This window comes from Scomber scombrus, unplaced genomic scaffold (genome assembly GCF_963691925.1).
Source record: "Scomber scombrus unplaced genomic scaffold, fScoSco1.1 SCAFFOLD_265, whole genome shotgun sequence".
Taxonomy (NCBI): domain Eukaryota; kingdom Metazoa; phylum Chordata; class Actinopteri; order Scombriformes; family Scombridae; genus Scomber; species Scomber scombrus.
The window spans coordinates 2124-27500 of NW_026910643.1; the positions used below are offsets into that span (position 1 = coordinate 2124).

The window sequence follows — 25377 nt, forward strand, 5'->3', positions numbered from 1 at the left end:
CTTCATCACATTTCATTTTGCGCTTGCAGCTTTCTGCTCGTCCAAACTCTCCATTAATCCACTTGTTGTCCTCGAGTCAAGGAAGGAAGGGAGGGAGGGAGGGGAGAAGAAAGGAAAGGAGGAAGGAAGGGAGGAAGGAAAGGAGGGAGGAAGGAAGGAGAGAAGGGAGGAAGGAAGGCAGGGAGGAAGGAAGAAGGAAGGAAAGGAGGGAGGAAGGAAGGGAGGGAAGGAAGGAATGGAAAGAAGGACGGGAGGAAGGACAGAGAGAAGGAGGGAGGGAGGAAGGAAGGAAAGGAAGAAAGGAAGGAAGGAGGGAAGGAAGGAGAGAGGAAGGAAAAAGGAAGGAAAGGAGGGAGGAAGCAAGGGAGGAAGGAAGAAGGAAGGAAAGGAGGGAGGAAGGAAGGGAGGGAAGGAAGGAATGGAAAGAAGGAAGGGAGGAAGGACAGAGGAAAGAAGGAAGGGTGGAAGGTAGGGGGAGGACAGAAAGAGAGAAGGAGGGAGGGAGGAAGGGAGGAAGGAAAGGAAGGAAGGAAGGAGGGAAGGAAACAAGGAGGGAGGAAAGAAGGAACAGTCAAAACAGACGGGGTGTCTAAAATCAAACATATTTTATTTCTTTAATGCGGTGGCATCTTCAGAGGTACCTTTTATTTGGGATCTTAGTAAACAGGCCCAGAGTGTAAAAGAGGAAGCGGTGGAGCTGCCTGTGTGATGCGTGCGACTCACCCGATGTCCAGTATGGGCGGTTTTGTCTTTCCCTCGGCGGGTAACACAGGTACAGATCGCGGGTTGTTGATGAGTCCGGCGCTCAGCTCGGCCGAGTGTCCTCCCAGCGTCCTCTCGATGCACGTGAAGCCCTCCGGCACTTCCTCCCCGAGCCCCCGGGCGATCACGGCCAAGTCCGTCACCGGCTCCACCGCCCGGCCCGACGACGAGGTGGAGGAAGAGGAGGAGGACGTGGAGGAGGAAGAGTTGGAGGACTTGCCATCCTCGTCCAGGGGCTTCCAGGGCCCCGCGGGGTCGAGACCCGCCACTACAAAGTAGTCCACCAGCTGGGGACATTTCTCCTCCGTCATGCCGCCTGTCTGCCCTCCACTGCAGAGAGAGAGAGACATTTACACTCATTATTTAAAAGGTCACAACGTTGGAGGAATCGTTCATTTAAAGAGACACAAAGGTTCGGCTCGGTCCGGGTAAGTTTCAGCCTTCATGAACCCTACAGTGCACGGAAACACTGAGTTAACCCTCCTGTTGTCCTCGAGGAAGTAAGGGAGGAAGGGAGGAAGAGGGAAAGGAAGGGAGGAAGGAAAGGAGGGAGGAAGGAAGGAAGGGAGGAACAAGGAAAGGAGGGAGGAAGGGAGGAAAGGAGGAAGGGAGGAAGGGAGGAAGGAAGGAAGGAAGGGAGGAACAAGGAAAGGAAGGAGGAGGGAAGGAAGGAAGGAAAGGAGGGAGGAAGGAAGGGAGGAACAAGGAAAGGAGGGAGGAAGGGAGGAAAGGAGGAAGGAAGGGAGGAACAAGGAAATGAGGGAGGAGGGAAGGAAGAGAGGAAGGAAAGGAGGGAGGAAGGAAGGAAGGAGGAACAAGGAAATGAGGGAGGAGGGAAGGAAGGGAGGAAGGAAAGGAGGGAGGAAGGAAGGAAGGAGGAACAAGGAAATGAGGGAGGAAGGGAGGAAGGGAGGAAGGGAGGAAGGAAGGAAGGAAGGGAGGAACAAGGAAAGGAGGGAGGAGGGAAGGAAGGAAGGAAAGGAGGGAGGAAGGAAGGGAGGAACAAGGAAAGGAGGGAGGAAGGGAGGAAAGGAGGAAGGAAGGGAGGAACAAGGAAAGGAGGGAGGAGGGAAGGAAGGGAGGAAGGAAAGGAGGGAGGAAGGAAGGGAGAAAGGAAAGGAGGGAGGAAGGAAGGGAGGAATGAAAGGAGAGAGGAAGGAGGAAGGGAAGGAAGGATGGAAGGAATGAAAGGAGGGAGGAAGGAAGGAAAGGAGGAAGGAAGGGAGGAAGGAAGGAAGGAAGGAAGTATGGAAGGAGGAGGGAGCAAAGAAAGACGGGAGGAGGGGAAGAACGAAGGAAAAATTAAAGAAAGAAGGAGTAAGAAAAGAAAGAACAGTCAAAAGAGATGGAGTCAATTTTGAGGGGGGGAGAAAGGAAGGGAGGAAGGAAGGAAAGAAGAACAGAGGAAAGAAGGAAGAGAGGAAGGTAGGGGGGAGGAAAGAAAGAGAAGGAGGGAGGGAGGAAGGAGAGGGAGGGAGGAAGGAAATGAAGGAAGGAAGGAAGGAAGGAAGGAAAGAAGGAAGGAGGGAAGGAAAGAAGGAGGGAGGGAGTAAGGAAGGACAGAGGAAAGAAGGAAGGACAGAGGAAAGAAGGAAGAGAGGAAGGTAGGGGAAGGAAAGAAAGAGAGAAGGAGGGAGGGAGGAAGGAAAGGAAGGAAGGAAGGAGGGAAGGAAAGAAGGAGGGAGGGAGTAAGGAAGGACAGAAGGAAGGAAAAAAGGGGGGATGGAGGAAGGAAGGAAGGAAGGAAAGAAGGAACAGTCAAAACAGACACGAAGGTTAAGTTGAATCACACAGATGGAGATGATGAGACCTTCACATTCACCACATCTCAACACAAGTGAACAGCTCTGTGTTAGACAGCTCTCTCCATCATCTTCATCATCTTCATCTTCATCATCATCATCATCATCATCATCATCATCATCAAAACACCACATGAAGAATAGTGTTCAGTGTAGCATCAATAACAGGGAACCGAACACCTCACTCACACACTTTCCTTTAACTTGACTGAACTGTTGGTGGCTGAGTTGCATTGTGGGTAATGTAGGCATTAGTTTTAACAACTAATAAAAAAACTGAAGAAAATCTCATTTTGCTGCATTAATTTTCATCATTATTATTTATTGTATTATTATTATTTTACTTTCACTTTAAACCAAACCGGCCAAATTCTTTACAGTTCAAAGCCGATCAGTCACACACTGACACACACACACACACACACTGATAACACACACACACACACACACACACACACACACACACACACACACACACACACACACACACACACAGACACACACAGACACACACACAGACACACACAGACACAGTGACTCAGTGACCTGGAGATAAAACCTCTGAGTCAAAGTCCTGTGACTCAGACAGCTGAGCGTCCTCAATATCTGACTCGTCCTTTTTACTTCATCTTTAGTTTTCCATTACTATAAATATATAAATATAAATATAAATATATTTATATATATATATTCTGTTACAACAGTTTTTTCCTTTAATATAGTATTTTATACATACACACACACACATATATATATATACATATATATATATATATGTACAGTACCAGTCAAAAGTTTGGACATCCCTTCCTATTCCCTTGAATGATAAAGTGGGTCCAAACCTTTGACTGGTACTGTACATATATATATTATGCACTAATGTTTCTATCATTTTGTTGTCTTATATTTATAATATTTCTTACAAACTTAACATTGTACAACCTGCTTTGTTAAAACTAAATATGACCTTTTTTGTAACATGTCATAGAATATTATTTAATACACTTTTCAATGTAATATCAGTCAAAGGACGACCCAGCCGGGACGAAAAAGCCAACAATGATTTAATTGCTATTATTATGATTTATTAATGTGACCTGGACCCAGATTAATGGCACTTTTAAAAGGCATTTAATTGGGTCTAATAAATGTCCAAATGCACTTAAAAAAAATGTTCATATCATAAAAAACACTCAGCTCTACATTAATTAAAGATGACTTAAAGTCTCTGCAGCAGCGAGCGTGTAGCTGCAGGTCTGGAAACTCAAATAAAAGCATCAAACAGCCTCCAGCCTCACTTTGAGTTTAAGCTTCCCTGTCGTCCTCCCGGGTCAAACTGACCCCGTCTGTTTTGACTGTTCCTTCTTTCCTTCCTTCCTTCCTTCTGTCTGTCCTTCCTTTCCTTCCTCCCTCCTTCTCTTTCTTTCCTTCCTCTCTCTTTCCCTCCCTTCCCCTCCTTCCTTCCTTCCTCCCTCCCTCCTTCTCTCTTTCTTTCCTCCCCCCCTACCTTCCTCCTACCCTTCCTTCTTTCCTTCCTTCCTTCCTTCCTCCCTCCCTCCCTCCTTTCCTCCCTTCCTCCTTCCTTCCTTCCTCCCTCCCTCCTTCTCTCTTTCTTTCCTCCCCCCCCCTACCTTCCTCCCTTCCTTCTTTCCTTCCTTCCCTTCCTTCCTCCCCTCCCTCCCTCCTTTCCCTCCCTTCCTCCTTCCTTCCTTCCTCCCTCCCTCCTTCTCTCTTTCTTTCCTCCCCCCTACCTTCCTCCCTTCCTTCTTTCCTTCCTTCCTTCCTTCCTCCCTCTCCCTCCCTCCTTTCCTTCCTTCCTCCCTCCCCTTCTTTCCTCCGTCCTTTCTTCCTTTCCTTCCTCCCTCATTCCTTCCCTTCCTCCTTTCCTTCCTTCTTCCTCCCTTCCATCATTCCTTCCTCCTTTTCTTCCTTTCTTCCATCCTTTCCTTCCTTCCTTCTTCCTTCCTCCCTTGACTCGAGGACAACAGGAGGGGTTAAAGATGCAAAACGTCTCCCAACACATACAATAAATAATAATAATAAAGCAGTTCCAGTCTACAGCAGGACTGAATGAAGCCTGTTTTCTGGACCGGACCTCGTCGTCACGGAGACACACAACTAATGTAAAATAAAAGAGAGCAAACACACACACGGAGGGAAAGAGGTCGAATGCTCACGTTGGGGTTTAGTTACAGAATCAATATGTTATTAAACTGAAGAGCAGAGGACAAGCTGGTGTGTGTGTGTGTGTGTGTCTGTGTGTGTGTGTGTGTGTGTGTATGTGTGTGTGTGTGTGTATGTGTGTTCTGAGCAGTGATGTTGTGAGATGCTAAAAGCTCCTCTTATGTAACTGTAAATCTCTCTCTCTCTCTCTCTCTCTCTCTCTCTCTCTCTCTCTCTCTCTCAGAGAGTTTACTGAGAGTCAGATTAATCACTGTCATCCTCAGTACTTTAAAACCTCAACATGAAACATAACAGTGATGCTGAGAGTGAACACAGCTTTTTAGATTTTAACTGCAGTAATTAATTAAATAATCTGAAAGGTTTTACTGACCAAACATCTGTGGTTAAATGTCTTCCTTGTGCATATATAAAAATGTGTTTCACCTGCACACACAAAACGTATAAAGTTTGTAAACCTTTAACAGTTGAGTCTTATTCTGTGGTTGTATTTAATTATTCTTAACACATCAGCAGATGAAACATTATGTTTCCTTCCCTTTCTGTAAAACAGAAATATTCCTTCCTGTGGGGGGGTTTAAAGGGGGGTTGGGGGGTTTAGGGGGGGGGTTTGGGGGTCCGCTCATCGCTGTCATCAGAACGTGAAAGTGAGAGCGAGACGTTAAAAAGAGCGAAAAGGAGGAAGTGGAACAACCAGCCGGATCAAAGGTCAGCAGGAAAACAGGAAGTGGACTGCCAGCCTGCTTCCTGTTCATCGATGACTTCCTGGCTCGTGTGACAACATGGCCGCTCCCAGAGGTGATAAATCTCTCTACTGTAACTATAACTCATCAGTTTATCTGTGATGTTTAACGCTGTAATGTGAGGAAGAGATTTTACTTTTTATAATCCAAACATATAAAGTACCTAAACTGCTGTAGGGGAGAACAGGTTGGTTGTCATAGTGATTAGATGTCGGTCCCTAGAGGGCGCTGTTAGGTGTCGGTACTGAGATGTTTACTTTCACTACTTTTACTTTCGGTAAACATGAGTCATTTTCCAGGATTAACCACTTGTAAATATCCAGCTTCTCTTCTTTCTAGACTTTAATAACAACAACATGAGGTTGTTAAGCTTCCAGTAGAGGATGTTTGTCTCATGTTGGGATATAAACACACATGTATATATATATAGTGTGATAAATCGAGTCCTTTCTTTCTTTTTAGAGAGAAAAACATACAAATTCATTATTCTTAAAATCAAAAACATTAAAACTCACAGACCTGGTTCATCAAACAGCACAAATCATACAAAGCAATAAACAATATACTTCCTGGAAATATTGCACATGCACGTCGTGGAACAGATTGGGAGGGGAGCTCAAGCAATGTCCGAGCATGACCCGGTTTATAAAGCGGTACAAACACACGGTTTTAACGAGGCACAGGGAGGAAGAAGGTCCTTAACAATCAGGTGTTTTCATGAATAATTTATGTATTTGTTCACTTATTTTTTATTTATTTATTTTTCTATGTTTTTGTAAATATGTAAATATGTAAATATGTAAATATGTAAATATGTAAATATGTAAATAAGTAAATATGTATGGGAATGAAGGATTGTTGATTGAGTAGTGGAGAAGGGCTTTAAATAAGCTTCATCCTACTCCTTTTCAGACATGTTGGGTTCACATTATTATTGTTGTTTTGACTGTTTTCATTGGTTTTGTTTGTTTGTTTGTTTCTTAGATTACTTTTTTTTGTGTTACTCATACATGTTCGAAATAAATCAAATTAAAAAAAATTAAAAATGAAAAACGAGCAGGAAACAAGGTGCAGACTCTCCCAGATGTGAAGCCCAGAGCAGTCAGAGGTTAAACTTCACAATATTGTTTATATAAGGATAAAAAAAAAGATTTTCTCTTAAAGCAGGAGATGTTTTAAGGGTCATTGAAATATAACATTTAATTAATTTCTAAGATTGATCCACATCGTCTAAAGCAGCGGTCAGCAATTAGGGTTTAATGATGGGTCAGTTCTTTAAGGATTCTTCATTGGATGGTGTTAATCGATGTAGAGGAAACAGGTTTATATGTTTATTACTTTTAATTTATTTAAGAATAAAACAGATTAACAACAGAGTTAAAGGATTTTATCTAAATCAACACAGTATTTATCTTCCACTGCAAAAAGTTGTTGAATTCACTCTGTATGTATGTATATATGTGTGTTTGTGTGTGTGTGTGTATGTGTATATATATAGTTGTGTGTATGTGTGTATATTTCTGTATGTCTGTGTATCTCTGTATGTATGTATATATGTGTGTTTGTGTGTGTGTATGTGTGTGTATCTCTGTGTGCGTATAGGTGTGTGTGTGTGTGTATCTCTGTATGTTTGTATATCTGTGTGTGTGTGTATATGTGTGTGTGTATCTCTGTGTGTCTGTGTGTGTGTGTGTATATGTGTGTGTGTGTATATCTGCCTGTGTATGTATGTATGTGTGTGTGTGTATCTCTGTGTGTCTGTGTGTGTGTGTGTGTGTGTGTGTATTGGGTTGGGCAGGATTAGTCAGACAATAATTGGGATATAAAGGAGCCTTGTGTTGATTTTATTATTTGTAGATTTGTAAAAAAAAAAAATCACATTAAACTCTTTACGTAAACTATAAAAGTCAGAATATTTCCCTTCTGGTGTAAACGGCCTCTGTGTGGTTGTTCTGATCTAAACACGACGGCTGTGTTCAGAGCTGCTAAAACTTAAAGTCCGACACCACTGAGGATTAAATATGAGGATGTGAAAGATTAAAGGTCGATGTATTAATGCAGCTGAACTCTGATGTTATAATAAAACTACAACTACACACACTGGGAGGTGAACTATAACATTCAGTGTGTGTTTGACGTGAAGGGAGTTGTCTGCACACGTTTAGCTGAAGCAGCGGTTTTCATCACAGCCACTTCCCTTTTCAATAACCGACCTGCAACAATGGAAACTGCACACACACACACACACACACACGCACAGAGACACACACACACACACACACACACACACACACACACACACACACACAGAGACACACACACACACACACACACAGAGAAACACACACACACACACACACACACACACAGAGAGAGAGAGAGAGAGACAGACACACACACAGAGAGAGAGAGACACACACACACACACACAGAGAGACACACACACACACACACACAGAGAGAGAGAGAGACACAGACACACACACACACACACACACACACACACACACACACACACACACACACACACAGAGAGAGACACACACACACAGAGAGACACACACACAGAGAGACACACACACAGAGAGAGACACACACACACACAGACACACACACACACACAGAGAGAGACACACACACAGAGACACACACACACAAAGAGAGAGACACAGAGACACACACACACACACACAGAGACACACACACACACACACACACAGAGAGAGACACACACACACACACACACACAGAGAGAGACACACACACACAGAGAGAGACACACACACAGAGACACACACACACACACGCACACAGAGAGAGACACACACACACACAGAGATACACACACACACACACACACACACACACACACACACAGAGAGACAGAGAGACACACACACACACACACACACACACACACACACACACACACACACACACACACACACACACACACAGGAAAGTCCACAGAAATGCACCAGATTTCCTCACTCACAGAGTTTACTACAGTACATCAGTGTCAGCAGTGCTCATATTTTTTTACTGCATTCATAAAATATAAAAGTTTTAGTATCAAAAATATAATTTAACTACAAAAAGAAAGAAGTTATGCAGAATGTGCCGTTAACACATTAGCGGTGGGCGATGTGACCCAGATCTGTGTGCAGCAGCAGCAGAGACACGACAACTTGTTTAAACTTTAAGTGCAATAAAAAGCTTTGGGAGTAAAAAGCCAAGAAGAGTAATTTATCAATGAAATCCTCACAAGACATGGACGTTAAAATACAGCCGTAAAAACTAAATAAACTACAGTCATACAACCAATCATCACTTATTCAGTGAGTTGTCCTTGTTTTAAACAAAATAAAACGTTTCTACCTCAGCTAGGTGTAAGAATTTGATGAACAATGACGATGGAAACACACTTATTGATATAAAACAAACATAGAAAAGCATAAATCGTCACATGTTGGAGCTGAATCACATCTGAGATATGAGAGTGGAAACACCTTAGCAACCGCCTTAGCAACCGCCTTAGGAACCACCTTAGGAACCGCCTTAGGAAGTTATGAAGTAACGAACTACCGAACTAAGCAGGCAAGTATCAAATTAAGGAATGAACTAAGTAGTTAAGTAATTAACTCTGCTCTGATTGGTCGGCTTCAGGAAGCTTCTACATAAACTAACTATAGTAGCAGGATTTCACTTCTTCTTTTCCTTCTTTACTCCAAATGTTCAACTTCTCAAATCACATCCGTACATGTTGGAGCTGAATCACATCTGAGATATGAGAGTGGAAACACCTAAGCAACCGCCTTAGCAACCACCTTAGGAACCGCCTTAGCAACCACCTTAGCAACCACCTTAGGAACCACCTTAGCAACCACCTTAGCAACCACCTTAGGAAACCGCCTTAGGAACCACCTTAGCAACCGCCTTAGCAACCGCCTTAGCAACCACTTTAGGAACCACCTTAGCAACCGCCTAAGCAACCGCCTTAGCTAAGTAACTAAGTAACAAACTAAGTTATGAAGTAACGAACTACATAGGCAAGTAACAAATTAAATAAGTAAGTTACGAACTAAGTAATGAAGTAACGAACTACCAAACTAAGCAGGCAAGTAACAAATTAAAGAATGAACTTAGTAGGTAAGTAACTAACTCTGCTCTGATTGGTCGGCTTCAGGAAGCTTCTACATAAACTACCACCTTAGCAACCACGGAACACAGCCCTTAGCAACCACCTTAGCAACTAAGTAAGTAACAAAGTAACAAACTAACTGAGTCATGATGTAATTAGGTAAGTAACTAACTCTGCTCTGATTGGTCGGCTTCAGGAAGCTTCTACATAAACTAACTATAGTAGCAGGATTTCACTTCTTCTTTTCCTTCTTTACTCCAAATGTTCAACTTCTCAAATCACATCCGTACATGTTGGAGCTGAATCACATCTGAGATATGAGAGTGGAAACACCTAAGCAACCGCCTTAGCAACCGCCTTAGCAACCACCTTAGCAACCACCTTAGGAACTGCCTTAGGAACCACCTTAGCAACGACCTTAGGAACCACCTTAGGAACCGCCTTAGGAACCGCCTTAGCAACCGCCTTAGCAACCACCTTAGCGACCGCCTTAGCAACCACCTTAGCAACCGCCTTAGCAACCACCTTAGCTAAGTGACTAAGTAATGGAGTAAGTTACGAACTAAGTTATGAAGTAACGAACTATCGAACTAAGCAGGCAAGTAACAAATTAAATGAGTAAGTTACGAACTAAGGAATGAAGTAACGAACTACCGAACTAAGCAGGCAAGTATCAAATTAAGGAGTGAACTAAGTAGGTAAGTAATTAACTCTGCTCTGATTGGTCGGCTTCAGGAAGCTTCTACACAAACTACCACCTTAGCAACCACGGAACACAGCCCTTAGCAACCACCTTAGCAACTAAGTAAGTAACAAAGTAACAAACTAACTGAGTCATGATGTAATTAGGTAAGTAACTAACTCTGCTCTGATTGGTCGGCTTCAGGAAGCTTCTACATAAACTAACTATAGTAGCAGGATCTCATTTCTTCTTTTCCTTCTTTACTCCAAATGTTCAACTTCTCAAATCACATCCGTACATGTTGGAGCTGAATCACATCTGACATATGAGAGTGGAAACACCTTAGCAACCGCCTTAGCAACCATGGCAACAGAACAGTTTTTGGGACATGTGCAAACAAGCTGATGTCACTAGGAAGAGGAAGTGGAGGAAACTCTGCAAACGAGGCCCTCATTTCTGACTTACAGGCAGCTTTTTTTACAGGCAGATGCTTTGACCACGTTTAATATTCAACATTATATAACAGGATATTAATGAGAATAAACCACAAAAAAGGCATGATCAGTTTCCCTTTAAACAGTAACTAATAACAGGTTCCTAACTGCTACTGCTGAGTTGACGTTGCACCTTTCTCTCTGTGACACCCTTCAGCCTGCAGTATGTGGGGGAAGGGTCAAAACGTTACACTTAAACTGATGTGATGTAACATAAGAAACTTTGTGGTTTGGCATTCTGTTTCACTTCCACTTGTTTAATTAGGATTTGATTCCCGTTGCCGTGGAAATGGCCTGGATGTGAGTTGGTTGTCTCCGTGATGAGTTTAGCATTTAGAAAGAGGTCGAACTGACCTGTAATTTCCTTTTCTTGCAGGTTCACAGCGGACGTGCCTGTCAGCAGAAGTCAGTGTGGTTGTTTGTGGTGTGGTGAAGTGCAACTTTTAGCAAAAGATATAAGCCACTTCCTCTAAGCTGTGTGATACTCTGTCTCTGCAAAGTCTGACCAAAGTGTAACTGGTGTATTCAGATAATATTGCTAGATGTAAAACGAAAGTATTTTAGTGGTGAAAAAAAACTTAGAAGATATTTTCTAAGAGTTTTATTTTGTGAAGTGCTTTATAAATGACATGGGTTATTTTTATGATTATTATTATTATTGGACCCCTTCATTTTTAACACCTTTCATTTTAAATGGATAAAATTAGAGCCAGACCAATATATCTGTTAACTGATATTATTGGCTGATATCACAGATGTATCAGTATCTGCATTTATGTTGTTTTTAAGTTATACAGGCAGCACACTACTCTCATAAAAACACACATACACTCACCTGATTAACAGCACAAGTGCAATTTACCTGAGCATTATTTATCACTGTGATAAGAAGCACAATGAAAAGCTTTCTGTAATGCACTTTATTTTGAAATGCCATCTTTATTTGACATAAGAAAAAAAGGAAATGTATTTATCTTATTATTTTTTTAATTCACATTTTGTTATATTTGAAACCCACCAGTTCAGTGTAAATACTAATAAATGAATTCTATTGTATTTATGTGACACAGACACTGATGTAACTACGATGCTACTTCAAGGTACTGAAAAATAACACGGACATTATGATGTTCTGGATCTCAACTTGAGGACATTTACATAAATTGGACCTCAGTGAATTTCAATTGAATAAGCCTGATATAGAGGAGCCAACCAGGGGAGAAGGTACCACAGATAAAACAACACAAAGCCTCAGTCTAGTCCAATCAAGCACACAAACAGAAGGGGACCAGATACCTTTCCTAACAAAACAAACCCAGACCCTGAAGCGATGAGGCGCCTCAGAGAGAGAGAGACACTGAGTCCAGGTGTCAGCACATTTCCTTCCCTGACCAGCAGCAGCGTGGCGAGCAGAGAGGAGGCGCTGTAACAGTATATAACATCCCATTAACTCATAGGAGGGAATCTATGCAGACCTCTGTGATTAAACCTGTCCAGCTAGTAGAAATGTAACCCGCCCTCGAGTCAAGGAAGGAAGGGAGGAAGAAGGAAGGAAAGGAGGGAGGGAGGAAGGAGGAAGGAAGGAAAGGAGGGAGGGAGGAAGGAGGGAAGGAAAGAACAAAGGGAGGAAGGAAGAAAGAAGGGAGGGAGGAAGGAAGGATCGAAGGGAGGACGGAAGGAAGGAGGGAAGGAAGGAAGGAATGAAGGAAAGGAGGGAGGAAGGAAGGAATAAAGGAAAGGAGGGAGGAAGGAAGGGAAGAAAGGAAAGACGGAAGGGAGGAAGGAAAGGAAGGAAGGACGGAGGAAAGAAGGAAGGTAGGAAGGTACGAGGGAGAGAGGGAGAAAGGAAAAGAGGAAGGGAGGAAAGAAGGACAGAGGAAAGAAGGAAGGAAGGACAGAAGGAAGGGAGGAAAGAGAGAGGAAGGAAAGAAAGAGAGAAGGAGGGAGGGATGAAGGAAGGAAGGAAGGAAGGAAGGAAGGAAGGACGGAAGGAAGGAACAGTCAAAACAGACGGGGTCAATTTGACCCGGGAGGACGACATAAAGCTTAAAAAGAGTCAAAGCTGTAAACTGCTGGGATCTAAAATTATTATGAAGTCCATAAATATAAAATTATAACAACATTTGTGAAGCAGCTCTCTGTTAAACCGTTCAGCCATGACTGAAGAGGAAGTGAGAAGACAAAGAGGAAATCTCTCAGCAAATGAAACTCTTATTAATAAAGACAACAGCTGCTGAAACCGGAACCGGTCGTCTGGTTACCGTTAATAACTTCACTTCACCGCGCTTGGTCTCACCTGCCCGGCGCTGCAGGGAAGCACCAGGCAGGGAAGCACCAGGCAGCGGAGCACCAGGCAGGTGAGAAATGGGACCACAGGGTTTTTTTTACCAGGTGCGACCTCGTTAATAAAACCGCTGCTTCCTGATCAGCTGACCGGTAAACCGTCACACGTCTGCAGAGAGCGAGGCAGCTTCATTTATATAGCACATATCCAGACTGAAGGGTTTTATATTATAACAGACCAGGAGAAGTTGATTCATGATTTCATCTCCAGTAGACTCGACTACTGTAACTGTGTTTCTGACTGGACTCACACTAAAAAGCATTAAAGACTGTGTAAAGTGAATTCAGACATTTTCTTCTAAACACATTAAATATGTAATAAATGTATTTCTAAAAAAGGTGTAAAAAAGCATTTCAACCATTTAGATTTGAATTGTGGAGCTAGGCTTCACAACCTGTGTTTCAAGATTTCTGTGTCTGGATTTAATGGGCGGGTCTGAAAATCACTGTTTAGCATAAACCCGCCCCTGCTGCTGTAGAGGTATAAATACATTCAGCGCACACTACTACTACTATAGTCTACAGGTAGCCAGTTAGCTGAGTTAAACGCTGAGTTAGCTGCCAAGCTAGCAGCCGAGCTAGCAGCTGAGTTAGCCGCCAAGCTAGCAGCTGAGTTAGCCGCCGAGCTAGCAGCCGAGTTAGCCACCAAGCTAGCAGCTGAGTTAGCAGCAGAAAGCTCTCAGACCTAGCGTCCATGTTTCTGGTAGAGCTGGTGACTTTGATTGACAGGTGACACTTGGTAGGGGGCGGGGCTTCAGCGGACTCGGCGGCCACTCCCACAGCGTTTGGGAGCAGAGAAATAGGCAGACTATTACACAACTTTGAAGCCTAATTTTTCATATATTTGGCGATTTTTTTAATCATTCAAATTTGGCAGGGTGGTTAACCACACACTTTTCTGTGGTATGTCAAACTCAGAACACATATTTATTATCACTTTACACAGACTTTAAACAGCTGCAGCTCATTCAGAACGCTGCAGCTCGAGTTTGAACCAGAACAAAGAGATCAGAGCACATTACTCCAGTTCTAAAGTCTTTACACTGGCTCCCAAACTTCTGTTACTGGTCTACAAATCACTGAATGGTTTAGGTCCAGAATACATGAATGACATGTTAGTAGAATAGTTTTTGTTTTTAATTGTATGTTTTAATGTTTCCATGTTTTTACTATTATTGGGTTTTATTTTTATTGTTTTTATGTTTTCTTACTGTTAAATGTTTGTTTTATATAAAGCACATTGAGTTGCCATTGAGTATGAAATGATCTATATAAATAAAGCTGCCTTGCCTCATAGCACAGAGGCAACTCAATGTGCTTTATATGTGATTTAAAAGTCAGAATTGGAAGCATAAAAACATAAAAACATACAATAAAAAAAAGAAAACAAAGAGGTGGACTAACACTGAGCCTTTAGAGGGAACACAGTCAGACAGGAAGTAGACAGGAAGTAGACAGAGTGTGACGGCCTTCAACTTTCAACACATTTTATTATTATTATTTTTTTAGAATCATATTCTCCTTCCTGCAGCGTCTGAGCCGTTAAGCTTCCTCTTTAACTCTGATTCTCAGTCTGACACTAAATATATCAAACAGCAGATTAACTCTGAATGAACAGCTGGATCTCTGATGTCACTTCCTGAACTGCGTCCGTCCCTCATTAAGGTCAGAGCTTCGTGTCTTGATGCTGATTGGTCGTCATCAATCACATGACACACACAGTATTTAACGAGTCGTTAAGAAGCAGAAAAATATTCAACAAGGGAAAAAATATACAATAAATAAACAATTATGTGCATCTAGACATTTATCAGCCAATGGGGAACTGCCACGATAGTTATTATTACGGTATAGTTATAGTTATTATTATAGTTATCGTTATAGTTATCGTAATACAGTTATCGTTATAGTTATCGTAATATAGTTATCGTAATATAGTTATCGTAATATAGTTATCGTTATTATTATAGCTATTGTTATAGTTATCGTTATAGTTATCGTAATATAGTTATCGTAATACAGTTATCGTTATAGTTATCGTAATATAGTTATCGTAATATAGTTATCGTAATATAGTTATCGTAATATAGTTATCGTAATATAGTTATCGTAATATAGTTATCGTTATTATTATAGCTATTGTTATAGTTATCGTTATAGTTATCGTAATATAGTTATCGTAATATAGTTATCGTAATATAGTTATAGTTATCATTATAGCTATCGTTATGTTATCGTTATAGTTATTATAGTTATCGTAATATAGTTATTGTTGTAGTTATCGTTATCATTATAGCTATCGTTATGATTATCGTGATATAGTTATCGTTATAGTTCTCATTATAGTTAGTTATATGTATTGTTATAGTTAGTTATTATAGTTATTGTAATATAGTTATAGTTATCGTTCAAATTATCGTTATATCGTAATAAAGTGATAATTATCATTATAGTTATCGTTAGTTATTGTTATCGTTATAGTTGTAGTTATAATTATCGGAATTATTATCGTTATAGTTATCATTATATAGTTATAGCTATCATTAGTGTTATAGTTATCGTAACCATTTTAGTTATGTTATAGTTAACGTAACGATAACTATGAAGATATCGTTACGTTATCATTATTGTTATAATTTTAGTTATTGTTATAGTCTGTCTTAATAGTTATAGTTATCGTTATAGTTATAGTTATAGTTATAGTTATCATTATAGTTATAGTTATCATTATAGTTATAGTTATAGTTATGATAGTTACAGAGTTACGTTAGCCTGTATATGACTTAAGGTGGTTTTAAGGTGGTATGACGTATAATTTGCCGGCAGATTAAAATATCAACGTCCAAAATATCCGGCAGGAAATACGCCAAATAAATAAATGTGTTAACTCATTAATAACATTTTAAATACTAATAATATAATATATATAATATTATGTGACCTAGCCTATAAGATATGTTGCCATGACAACAACAACAAACTGCAAAAGTTTGGTTTGATTGTTTGTTCTCGGTATTAAAGCAGAATCACTAAACTCTGACTTCTGATCTAAACTGATTGTTGATTTTCTGCCGATGGTTTCAGTGAGGAGAAAAACTACAAACGTCCATGTGATGCTCAGAAGAGATTACAGGCTAGAAAATAAGAGTCTGTGGTCGTGATCAGACGTATTTAAAGCTAAATATAATATCATATCATTGGTTTTGTTCTTCCTGCTAAGCTTTCAGTCAGTCCTCTCACCTTCTTCTTCACTGCTCCGTGTCTGTTTATTTGTCACCTGTGTCAGAAGCCGTCTCGAGTGTCGGCTCTAAGTTCTGACAGTTATTTTTGACGGGCTGCCACAGAAAGTCCGCAGAGCTGCGAGGGAGAAAAGTAGAGCTTTCATTTCCAGTTTGTCAAGAGAGTAAAAAAAAAAAAGTGCAGCTGAGGAGGAAGAAAGGTAAAAGAGAGAAGAGAGGAGGTTTATCTCTTCTTCATTCAAAAGACGTAGAGGTGACATCTCCAGTGTGTGTGTGCATGTGTGTGTGTGTGTGTGTGTGCATGTGTGTTGCCGCGGACTACAACGTGTCTTTGTCTCCTCTGGGTGTCGGGTCGACGTGTGAGCAGCACCGTCCACAACTGTCGGTGCAAACATAAATGAGTGACATCACCGCGTGCAGAGTCACATGATCAGTCCTCGGCGCCGACAGCTCGAGCATTATGACAGAAACAGCGCACGGCGTTGTGTAACCGATGACAACGCTGACACACTGCACAATGTCAGAGGAGAGACTGTGGGTCATGTGACGACTTCTAAAGCTGAAGAGCAGCTGAAGCCTACAAACACTGAACAGACTCCAGTCACACACACACACACACACACACACTGACTGTCACACTGATGCTACTAAACACAGCACACACACACACACACACACACACACACACACACACACACACACACACACACACACACACACACACACACAGATTATCAAAGTACTTCATGATTCATTTATTATTGGTATTTGTGAATCGATTCAGAATTGTAGCGACTACTTTTCCAAAAGGCCACTGAGAGACTTAGCCGGCTCTTATCTGTGACACGTCCACAAATCATACTGAAGTCCAGACGACGTTTTTACTGAAGTTTATTTGAATGAAAAACATCAGAAAGGACTGAAAGCAGCTGTTCCACAAACATATAAAAACCCTGATGGGATCCGACTGTGAGAATAAAGTGATGATGATGACGATGGTCAACAGAAAACATCGGAGCTCTACTAACTTCCCTTTGTCCAAATTTCCCGCCGCCACCCAAGCGAACAGGTAAAATAAAGAGAAACCACACCCATGTATCAATCAATGCATGTGACGCAATACCTGCAGCCCAAGAAAATATAAACATAAACAAAACATGATTTTGGCTCCTACAAGAATCATAGAGGATAAAAACCCGCCTACTAATAATAACTGTTGCAGCCGTACATGTGATAAAGTTCTTCTAACAATAAGTTAAAAACCTGTGTTGAAGTAAAAGAAAAGAAAAACTTGTGTCAATAACACTTTAACCAGCTGATGTAAGTAGTAATGATGGGGGAATGTAAAGTGCTTTTTATATTAAATGTATTATTATTATTATTATTATTTACTCTCATGTCTCAGATAATGTGTGTAAATCAATCAGGATGAATAACAAACTGTATTTATTCTCTTTTTTTAAAGCAGACAGAAGCCAGAATAAAAGAAAACCCCCACAGAGGAATAAAAAAACTGCTCTGATGAGTTATGAATAATGAACAATATCATTTCTGTTCACTTCTGGTGAAGCAATACGAGAAAAAACTGGTTTCACTAACGTCACTGAAATGTAACCGAGAACAACTTTCACTTTCAGTCTCTCTCATCATGTCCTGAAGTGAACCGCGTCTGTTTGGAAGTCACCAAACAAACCGTTGTTAAAGGGGAAACTCCAGCAGAAGTGATGCGTTCAATGTCTCATCAAAACCACGCATTCAATGTCTCATCGAAACCCCTCCACCAGAAACGATGCATTCAATGTCTCATCGAAACCACTCCACCAGAAACGATGCATTCAATGTCTCATCGAAACCACTCCACCACAAACGATGCATTCAATCATCGAAACCACTCGACCAGAATCGATGCATTCAATGTCTCATCGAAACCCCTCCACCAGAAACGATGCGTTCAATGTCTCATAGAAACCACTCCACCACAAACGATGCATTCAATGTCTCATCGAAACCACTCCACCACAAACGATGCATTCAATGTCTCATCGAAACCACTCCACCAGAAACGATGCGTTCAATGTCTCATCGAAACCCCTCCACCAGAAACGATGCATTCAATGTCTCATCGAAACCACTCCACCAGAAACGATGCGTTCAATGTCTCATCGAAACCACTCCACCAGAAACGATGCATTCAATGTCTCATCGAAACCCCTCCACCAGATACGATGCATTCAATGTCTCATCGAAACCACTCCACCAGAAACGATGCGTTCAATGTCTCATCGAAACCCCTCCACCAGAAACGATGCATTCAATGTCTCATCGAAGCCACGCATTCAATGTCTCATCGAAACCCCTCCACCACAAACGATGCATTCAATGTCTCATCGAAACCACTCCACCAGAAACGATGCATTCAATGTCTCATCGAAACCACTCCACCAGAAACGATGCGTTCAATGTCTCATCGAAACTACTCCACCAGAAACGATGCATTCAATGTCTCATAGAAACCACTCCACCAGAAACGATGCGTTCAATGTCTCATCGAAACCCCTCCACCAGAAACGATGCATTCAATGTCTCATCGAAACCACTCCACCAGAAACGATGCGTTCAATGTCTCATCGAAACCCCTCCACCAGAAACGATGCATTCAATGTCTCATCGAAACCACGCATTCAATGTCTCATCGAAACCACTCCACCACAAACGATGCATTCAATGTCTCATCGAAACCCCTCCACCAGAAACGACGTGTTCAATGTCTCATCAAAACCAATCAAACAGAAACGATGCATTCAATGTCTCATCGAAACCACTCCACCAGAAACGATGCATTCAATGTCTCATCGAAACCACTCCACCAGAAACGATGCATTCAATGTCTCATCGAAACCCCCAGCAGAAATGATGCGTTCAATGTCTCATCGAAACCACGCATTCAATGTCTAATCGTAACCACTCCAACAGAAACGATGCATTCAATGTCTCATCGAAACCACTCCACCAAAAACGATGCATTCAATGTCTCATCGAAACCCCCAGCAGAAATGATGCGTTCAATGTCTCATCGAAACCACGCATTCAATGTCTAATCGTAACCACTCCAACAGAAACGATGCGTTCAATGTCTCATCGAAACCACTCCACCAGAAACGATGCGTTCAATGTCTCATTGAAACCACTCCAGCAGAAACGATGCATTCAATGTCTCAAAGCCACTCCACCACAAACGATGCATTCAATGTCTCATCGAAACCCCTCCACCACAAACGATGTGTTCAATGTCTCATCAAAACCAATCAAACAGAAACGATGCATTCAATGTCTCATTGAAACCACTCCACCAGAAACGATGCATTCAATGTCTCATCGAAACCCCCAGCAGAAATTATGCGTTCAATGTCTCATCAAAACCACTCCACCAGAAATGATGCGTTCAATGTCTCATCGAAACCACCGTAATGATATTAACTCTCTTGTGTGTCACCAAACAAACCAACACAAAGAGGGAATCTGATGCTGAAAAGGCTTTAAATGTTGTGGAAGACGACTAATGTGTGTGTGTGTGTGTGTGTGTGTGTGTGTGTGTGTGTGTGTGTGTGTCCCTCTGCTTGTTTACATCATGAACGTGTGACTGGGATTTCTCGGGGAGCGTCTGCTTGTCCGCTCTGCTGTTCACGGACCGACTAAATATAACCTCCAGACATTTAGATCTCCTTCAGGAGCCGTCCGAACTGCTCCTCTTTCCGCTGTGTGTGTGTTTCTGTGTGTGTGTGTGTGTGTGTGTGTTTCTGTGTGTGTGTGTGTGCGTGTGTGTGTGTGAGATAATTACTGTTTACCACACAGAGCAGAAGCCAAGCAGCAGGGAACTTCTGTGTTTTCTCAGGACGCTTTAAATAGCCAAATGTGGTGTAACTACTTCAGGGCCCCCCTCCCCCCCTCCCCCCCTTCACTGTGACCCATACGGACGTCTAAGAGCATCCAGCAGCCTCCAGGAGCCTCCTGGAGCCGATGCTGGTTGGGAGCCAGAGCCTGACTAAGCACTTGCTCTTTGCTTTTCCACCGCCAAAGCTCCAGCTCCGAGCCTCAGAACGGGAGCCAGAGCGAGCACCAAGTCTTTGCTGGTCTAAAGCAAGAACCGATTACATCAGCGGGCTGGGGGCGGGGCTAACGTTTATTAGCCGGCTAACAGGGCTAACGTTTATTAGCAGACTAGCGTGGCTAACGTTTATTAGCAGACTAGCGTGGCTAACTGTTACAGAGGGTTAAACATTTGTTGATTAAAAGCACTATTTTTTGCCAGAGCTGCCTTCTTCTTCTTCTTCTTCTTTTTCAGTGAAAATCTGTGAAATACGACCAACGAAACAATAATCTGGAGGTGTGTGTGTGTTTATGTGTGTGTGTCTGTGTGTGTGTGTGTGGGTGTTTATGTGTGTGTCTGTGTGTGTGTGTGTAGAAGCCCACAGAGCACCCAACAAAAAAACGGAGCAATATTCCCTCACAGATGGTGACGGATGACGGAGGCAGGCGACTGGCCAACATGACCGAGGGCTACACACACACATACACATACAGTGACACACGCACACACAGTGACACACACACACACAGTGACAGACACACACACACACACACACACAGTGACAGACACACAGACAGGACTGTCCCTTTGGAGCTGTTTTGCAGAGTGAGACATTCACAGATCAACCACAGAATCTAGTTTACATTCCTGCAGTAAAAAAACAACTGATGGTAAAAGTCAAAGGTCACACATACACACACACACACACTCACACACACACGCACACACACACACACACGCACAGACACGCACACGCGCACACACACACACACAGGTTTACACATTAAAGGAGATTTCACCATTTTCAAGTGTTTGTTGAACCAACATGATGAATGAAGTCTTTCATGTTTCAATGTTACCAAAGTTCCTCTTTTTGTTACTATAGTTACTATAGTTACTATAGTTACTATAGTTACTATAGTTACTATACCACCACATCTCTACAGGAAACACTGAGAGGGAAAGACTGTAAATACTACTACTACTACCAGTACTACTACTACATAAAGTACTACTACTACTACTACTACTACTACTACTAGTACTACTACATAAAGTACTACTCCTCCATGTACTTCCTCCCTCAGTAAACATGTCAGATATCATTGATATAATAACTCAGACTGATGAAGCTCAATAGAAGCTGATCATCTACTTTTAAATGACTGTGTGGAAACACTGTGGATTTAGTCTCCATCACTTTACATTGAAAGCACATTAGAAGGTTTTAATAGTCGGTATGAACAGGAGGAATGATTACATTATATATATATATATGTATCTACAGGAGGAATGATTACATTATATATATATATATATCTACAGGAGGAATGATTACATTATATATTATATATATTATATATATTATATCTATCTATCTATCTATCTACAGAGAGGGAAACCTGACCGCTGCTTTAACACCTGTCCTCAGAGAGCCTCGATCTGTCTCATCAGATTGTTGCGCAATCAGCTGAAAACAAAAGAAGTCGTGTTTGTGTGTGTGAGTGTGTGTGTATGTCTGTGTGTGTGTCTGTATATGTGTGTATGTGTGTATATATGTGTGTGTGTGTGTGTGTGTGTGTGTGTCTGTCTGTCACTGTGTGTGTGTGTGTGTGTGTGTGTGTGTCTGTGTGTGTGTATATATGTGTGTGTGTGTGTGTGTGTGTGTGTGTGTGTGTGTGTGTGTGTGTGTGTGTGTGTGTGTGTGTGTGTGGAGGAATGCAGAGGAGTGAGTCTGCAGAGAGATCGACAGCTGATTTATTTTACAGTCTGCGTGTTTGTCTGCCCCAGTGCATGCTGGGACGCGTTGCCCCTCTTCTTCTTCTCTTCCAGCTTCTCAAATGTTTTGTTTTCATTATCAAGTTTTTAACATTTTGCTCTACTTTATTTTATGTTATTTATTTATTATCATTCTGTAAGTATAAGTCGATTTTATTCAAACCTAGTTTTTATTAAACTTTATCTCTTTTATTTCATTTAGTTTTGTCTTTTTAATCTATTTTAATAAACTCTCTTATTCTATCTTATTTTATTTATTTATTTTTTCTTGCTCATTTTAATCATCTTTATTTCAAAGAATGTGTTATTCATACGTTTATTTTCATGTTTTAACCCTTTAAATTTAAACTAACCACCATCATTAACCCTCCTGTTGTCCTCGAGTCAAGGAAGGAAGGGAGGAAGGGAGGAAAGAAGGAAGGAAAGGAGGAAGGTAGGAAGGAGGGAGGAAGGAAGGGAGGAAAGGAAAGAAGGAAGGGAGGTAAGGAGGAAGGTAGGAAGGAGGAAGGAAGGAAGAAGGAAGGAAAGGAGGAATGTAGGAAGGAGGGAAGAAGGAAGGGAGGAAAGGAGGAAGGTAGGAAGGAGGGAGGAAGGAAGGAAGGGAGGAAAGGAAAGAAGGAAGGGAGGAAGGAAGGGAGGTAAGGAGGAAGGTAGGAAGGACGGAGGAAGGAAGGGAGGAAAGGAAAGAAGGAAGGGAGGACGGAGGAAAGAAGGAAGGAAGGAAGGTAGGACAGAGGAAAGAAGGAAGGAAGGAAGGAAAACAGGAAGGGAGGAAAGAGAGAGGAAAGAAAGAAAGAGAGAAGGCGGAAGGAAGGACAGAAGGAAGGAAGGAAGGGAGGAAATAAGGAAGGAAAGGAGGAAGGTAGGAAGGAGGGAGGAAGGAAGGGAGGAAAGGAAAGAAGGAAGGGAGGTAAGGAGGAAGGTAGGAAGGAGGAAGGAAGGAAGGAAGAAGGAAGGAAAGGAGGAATGTAGGAAGGAGGGAAGAAGGAAGGGAGGAAAGGAGGAAGGTAGGAAGGAGGGAGGAAGGAAGGAAGGGAGGAAAGGAAAGAAGGAAGGGAGGAAGGAAGGGAGGTAAGGAGGAAGGTAGGAAGGACGGAGGAAGGAAGGGAGGAAAGGAAAGAAGGAAGGGAGGACGGAGGAAAGAAGGAAGGAAGGAAGGTAGGACAGAGGAAAGAAGGAAGGAAAACAGGAAGGGAGGAAAGAGAGAGGAAAGAAAGAAAGAGAGAAGGCGGAAGGAAGGACAGAAGGAAGGAAGGAAGGGAGGAAATAAGGAAGGAAAGGAGGAAGGTAGGAAGGAGGGAGGAAGGAAGGGAGGAAAGGAAAGAAGGAAGGAAGGAGGAAGGAAGGAAGGAAGAAGGAAGGAAAGGAGGAATGTAGGAAGGAGGGAAGAAGGAAGGGAGGAAAGGAGGAAGGTAGGAAGGAGGGAGGAAGGAAGGAAGGGAGGAAAGGAAAGAAGGAAGGGAGGAAGGAAGGGAGGTAAGGAGGAAGGTAGGAAGGACGGAGGAAGGAAGGGAGGAAAGGAAAGAAGGAAGGGAGGACGGAGGAAAGAAGGAAGGAAGGAAGGTAGGACAGAGGAAAGAAGGAAGGAAGGAAGGAAAACAGGAAGGGAGGAAAGAGAGAGGAAAGAAAGAAAGAGAGAAGGCGGAAGGAAGGACAGAAGGAAGGAAGGAAGGGAGGAAATAAGGAAGGAAAGGAGGAAGGTAGGAAGGAGGGAGGAAGGAAGGGAGGAAAGGAAAGAAGGAAGGGAGGTAAGGAGGAAGGTAGGAAGGAGGAAGGAAGGAAGGAAGAAGGAAGGAAAGGAGGAATGTAGGAAGGAGGGAAGAAGGAAGGGAGGAAAGGAGGAAGGTAGGAAGGAGGGAGGAAGGAAGGAAGGGAGGAAAGGAAAGAAGGAAGGGAGGAAGGAAGGGAGGTAAGGAGGAAGGTAGGAAGGACGGAGGAAGGAAGGGAGGAAAGGAAAGAAGGAAGGGAGGACGGAGGAAAGAAGGAAGGAAGGAAGGTAGGACAGAGGAAAGAAGGAAGGAAAACAGGAAGGGAGGAAAGAGAGAGGAAAGAAAGAAAGAGAGAAGGCGGAAGGAAGGACAGAAGGAAGGAAGGAAGGGAGGAAATAAGGAAGGAAAGGAGGAAGGTAGGAAGGAGGGAGGAAGGAAGGGAGGAAAGGAAAGAAGGAAGGGAGGTAAGGAGGAAGGTAGGAAGGAGGAAGGAAGGAAGGAAGAAGGAAGGAAAGGAGGAATGTAGGAAGGAGGGAAGAAGGAAGGGAGGAAAGGAGGAAGGTAGGAAGGAGGGAGGAAGGAAGGAAGGGAGGAAAGGAAAGAAGGAAGGGAGGAAGGAAGGGAGGTAAGGAGGAAGGTAGGAAGGACGGAGGAAGGAAGGGAGGAAAGGAAAGAAGGAAGGGAGGACGGAGGAAAAAAGGAAGGAAGGAAGGTAGGACAGAGGAAAGAAGGAAGGAAAACAGGAAGGGAGGAAAGAGAGAGGAAAGAAAGAAAGAGAGAAGGCGGAAGGAAGGACAGAAGGAAGGAAGGAAGGGAGGAAATAAGGAACAGTCAAAACAGACGGGGTCAATTTGACCCGGGAGGACGACAGGAAGCTTAAAAGCAGAAATTTGATGCTGGGTCCACAAACAAAGAATGTGTGCTTATTCATTATTTAGTTATTCATACGTTTATTTTCTACATTTTAACCCTTTAAATTTAAATAAACCACATGAACACATTAACACTAACCTCTCACTGAATCATCAGAATCTCTCCTGATAGAAAACAAACTGAACTTTAACATCAGAGTGTAAACGAGCGTCTGCAGCATCACACTGAGCTGCTGCGTCGCTCCGCAGCGACACATTCTTTAACAAGAGGTGACAAGTCCTGACAGCCTGTTATCGCAGGTATCTCTGCTATCTCCTCTCTGCAAACACACACATGCTTCTCTACAGCGGAGAGTAAAAAGTAGAACTGCAGCAACGAGTTAACGTCCCAAAGAAACCTCCAGTCAGGGAAAGAAGAAGGAAGGATGGAAGGAAGGAAGGAAGGAAGGAGGAAGGAAGGAAGAAGGAAAGAAGGAAGGAAGGTAAGAGGGAGGGAAGGAGGAAAGAACGAAGGAAGGACAGTAGGAGGGAGGGAGAAAGCAA

General features: G+C 42.4%; 1 protein-coding gene across 1 annotated transcript in view; it reads right to left on the reverse strand.

Annotated features, from left to right (window-relative positions):
- Positions 1 to 781: 781 nt before the first annotated feature.
- Positions 782 to 25377, reverse strand: part of LOC133977155 (DENN domain-containing protein 4B-like) — a gene marked incomplete at its 3' end in the record, with an annotated part of 27025 nt that continues 2429 nt past the window's right edge. The window contains 1 exon segment of the mRNA XM_062415287.1: positions 782 to 1092. Within this exon segment, the coding sequence (XP_062271271.1) occupies positions 782 to 1073 (292 nt within the window).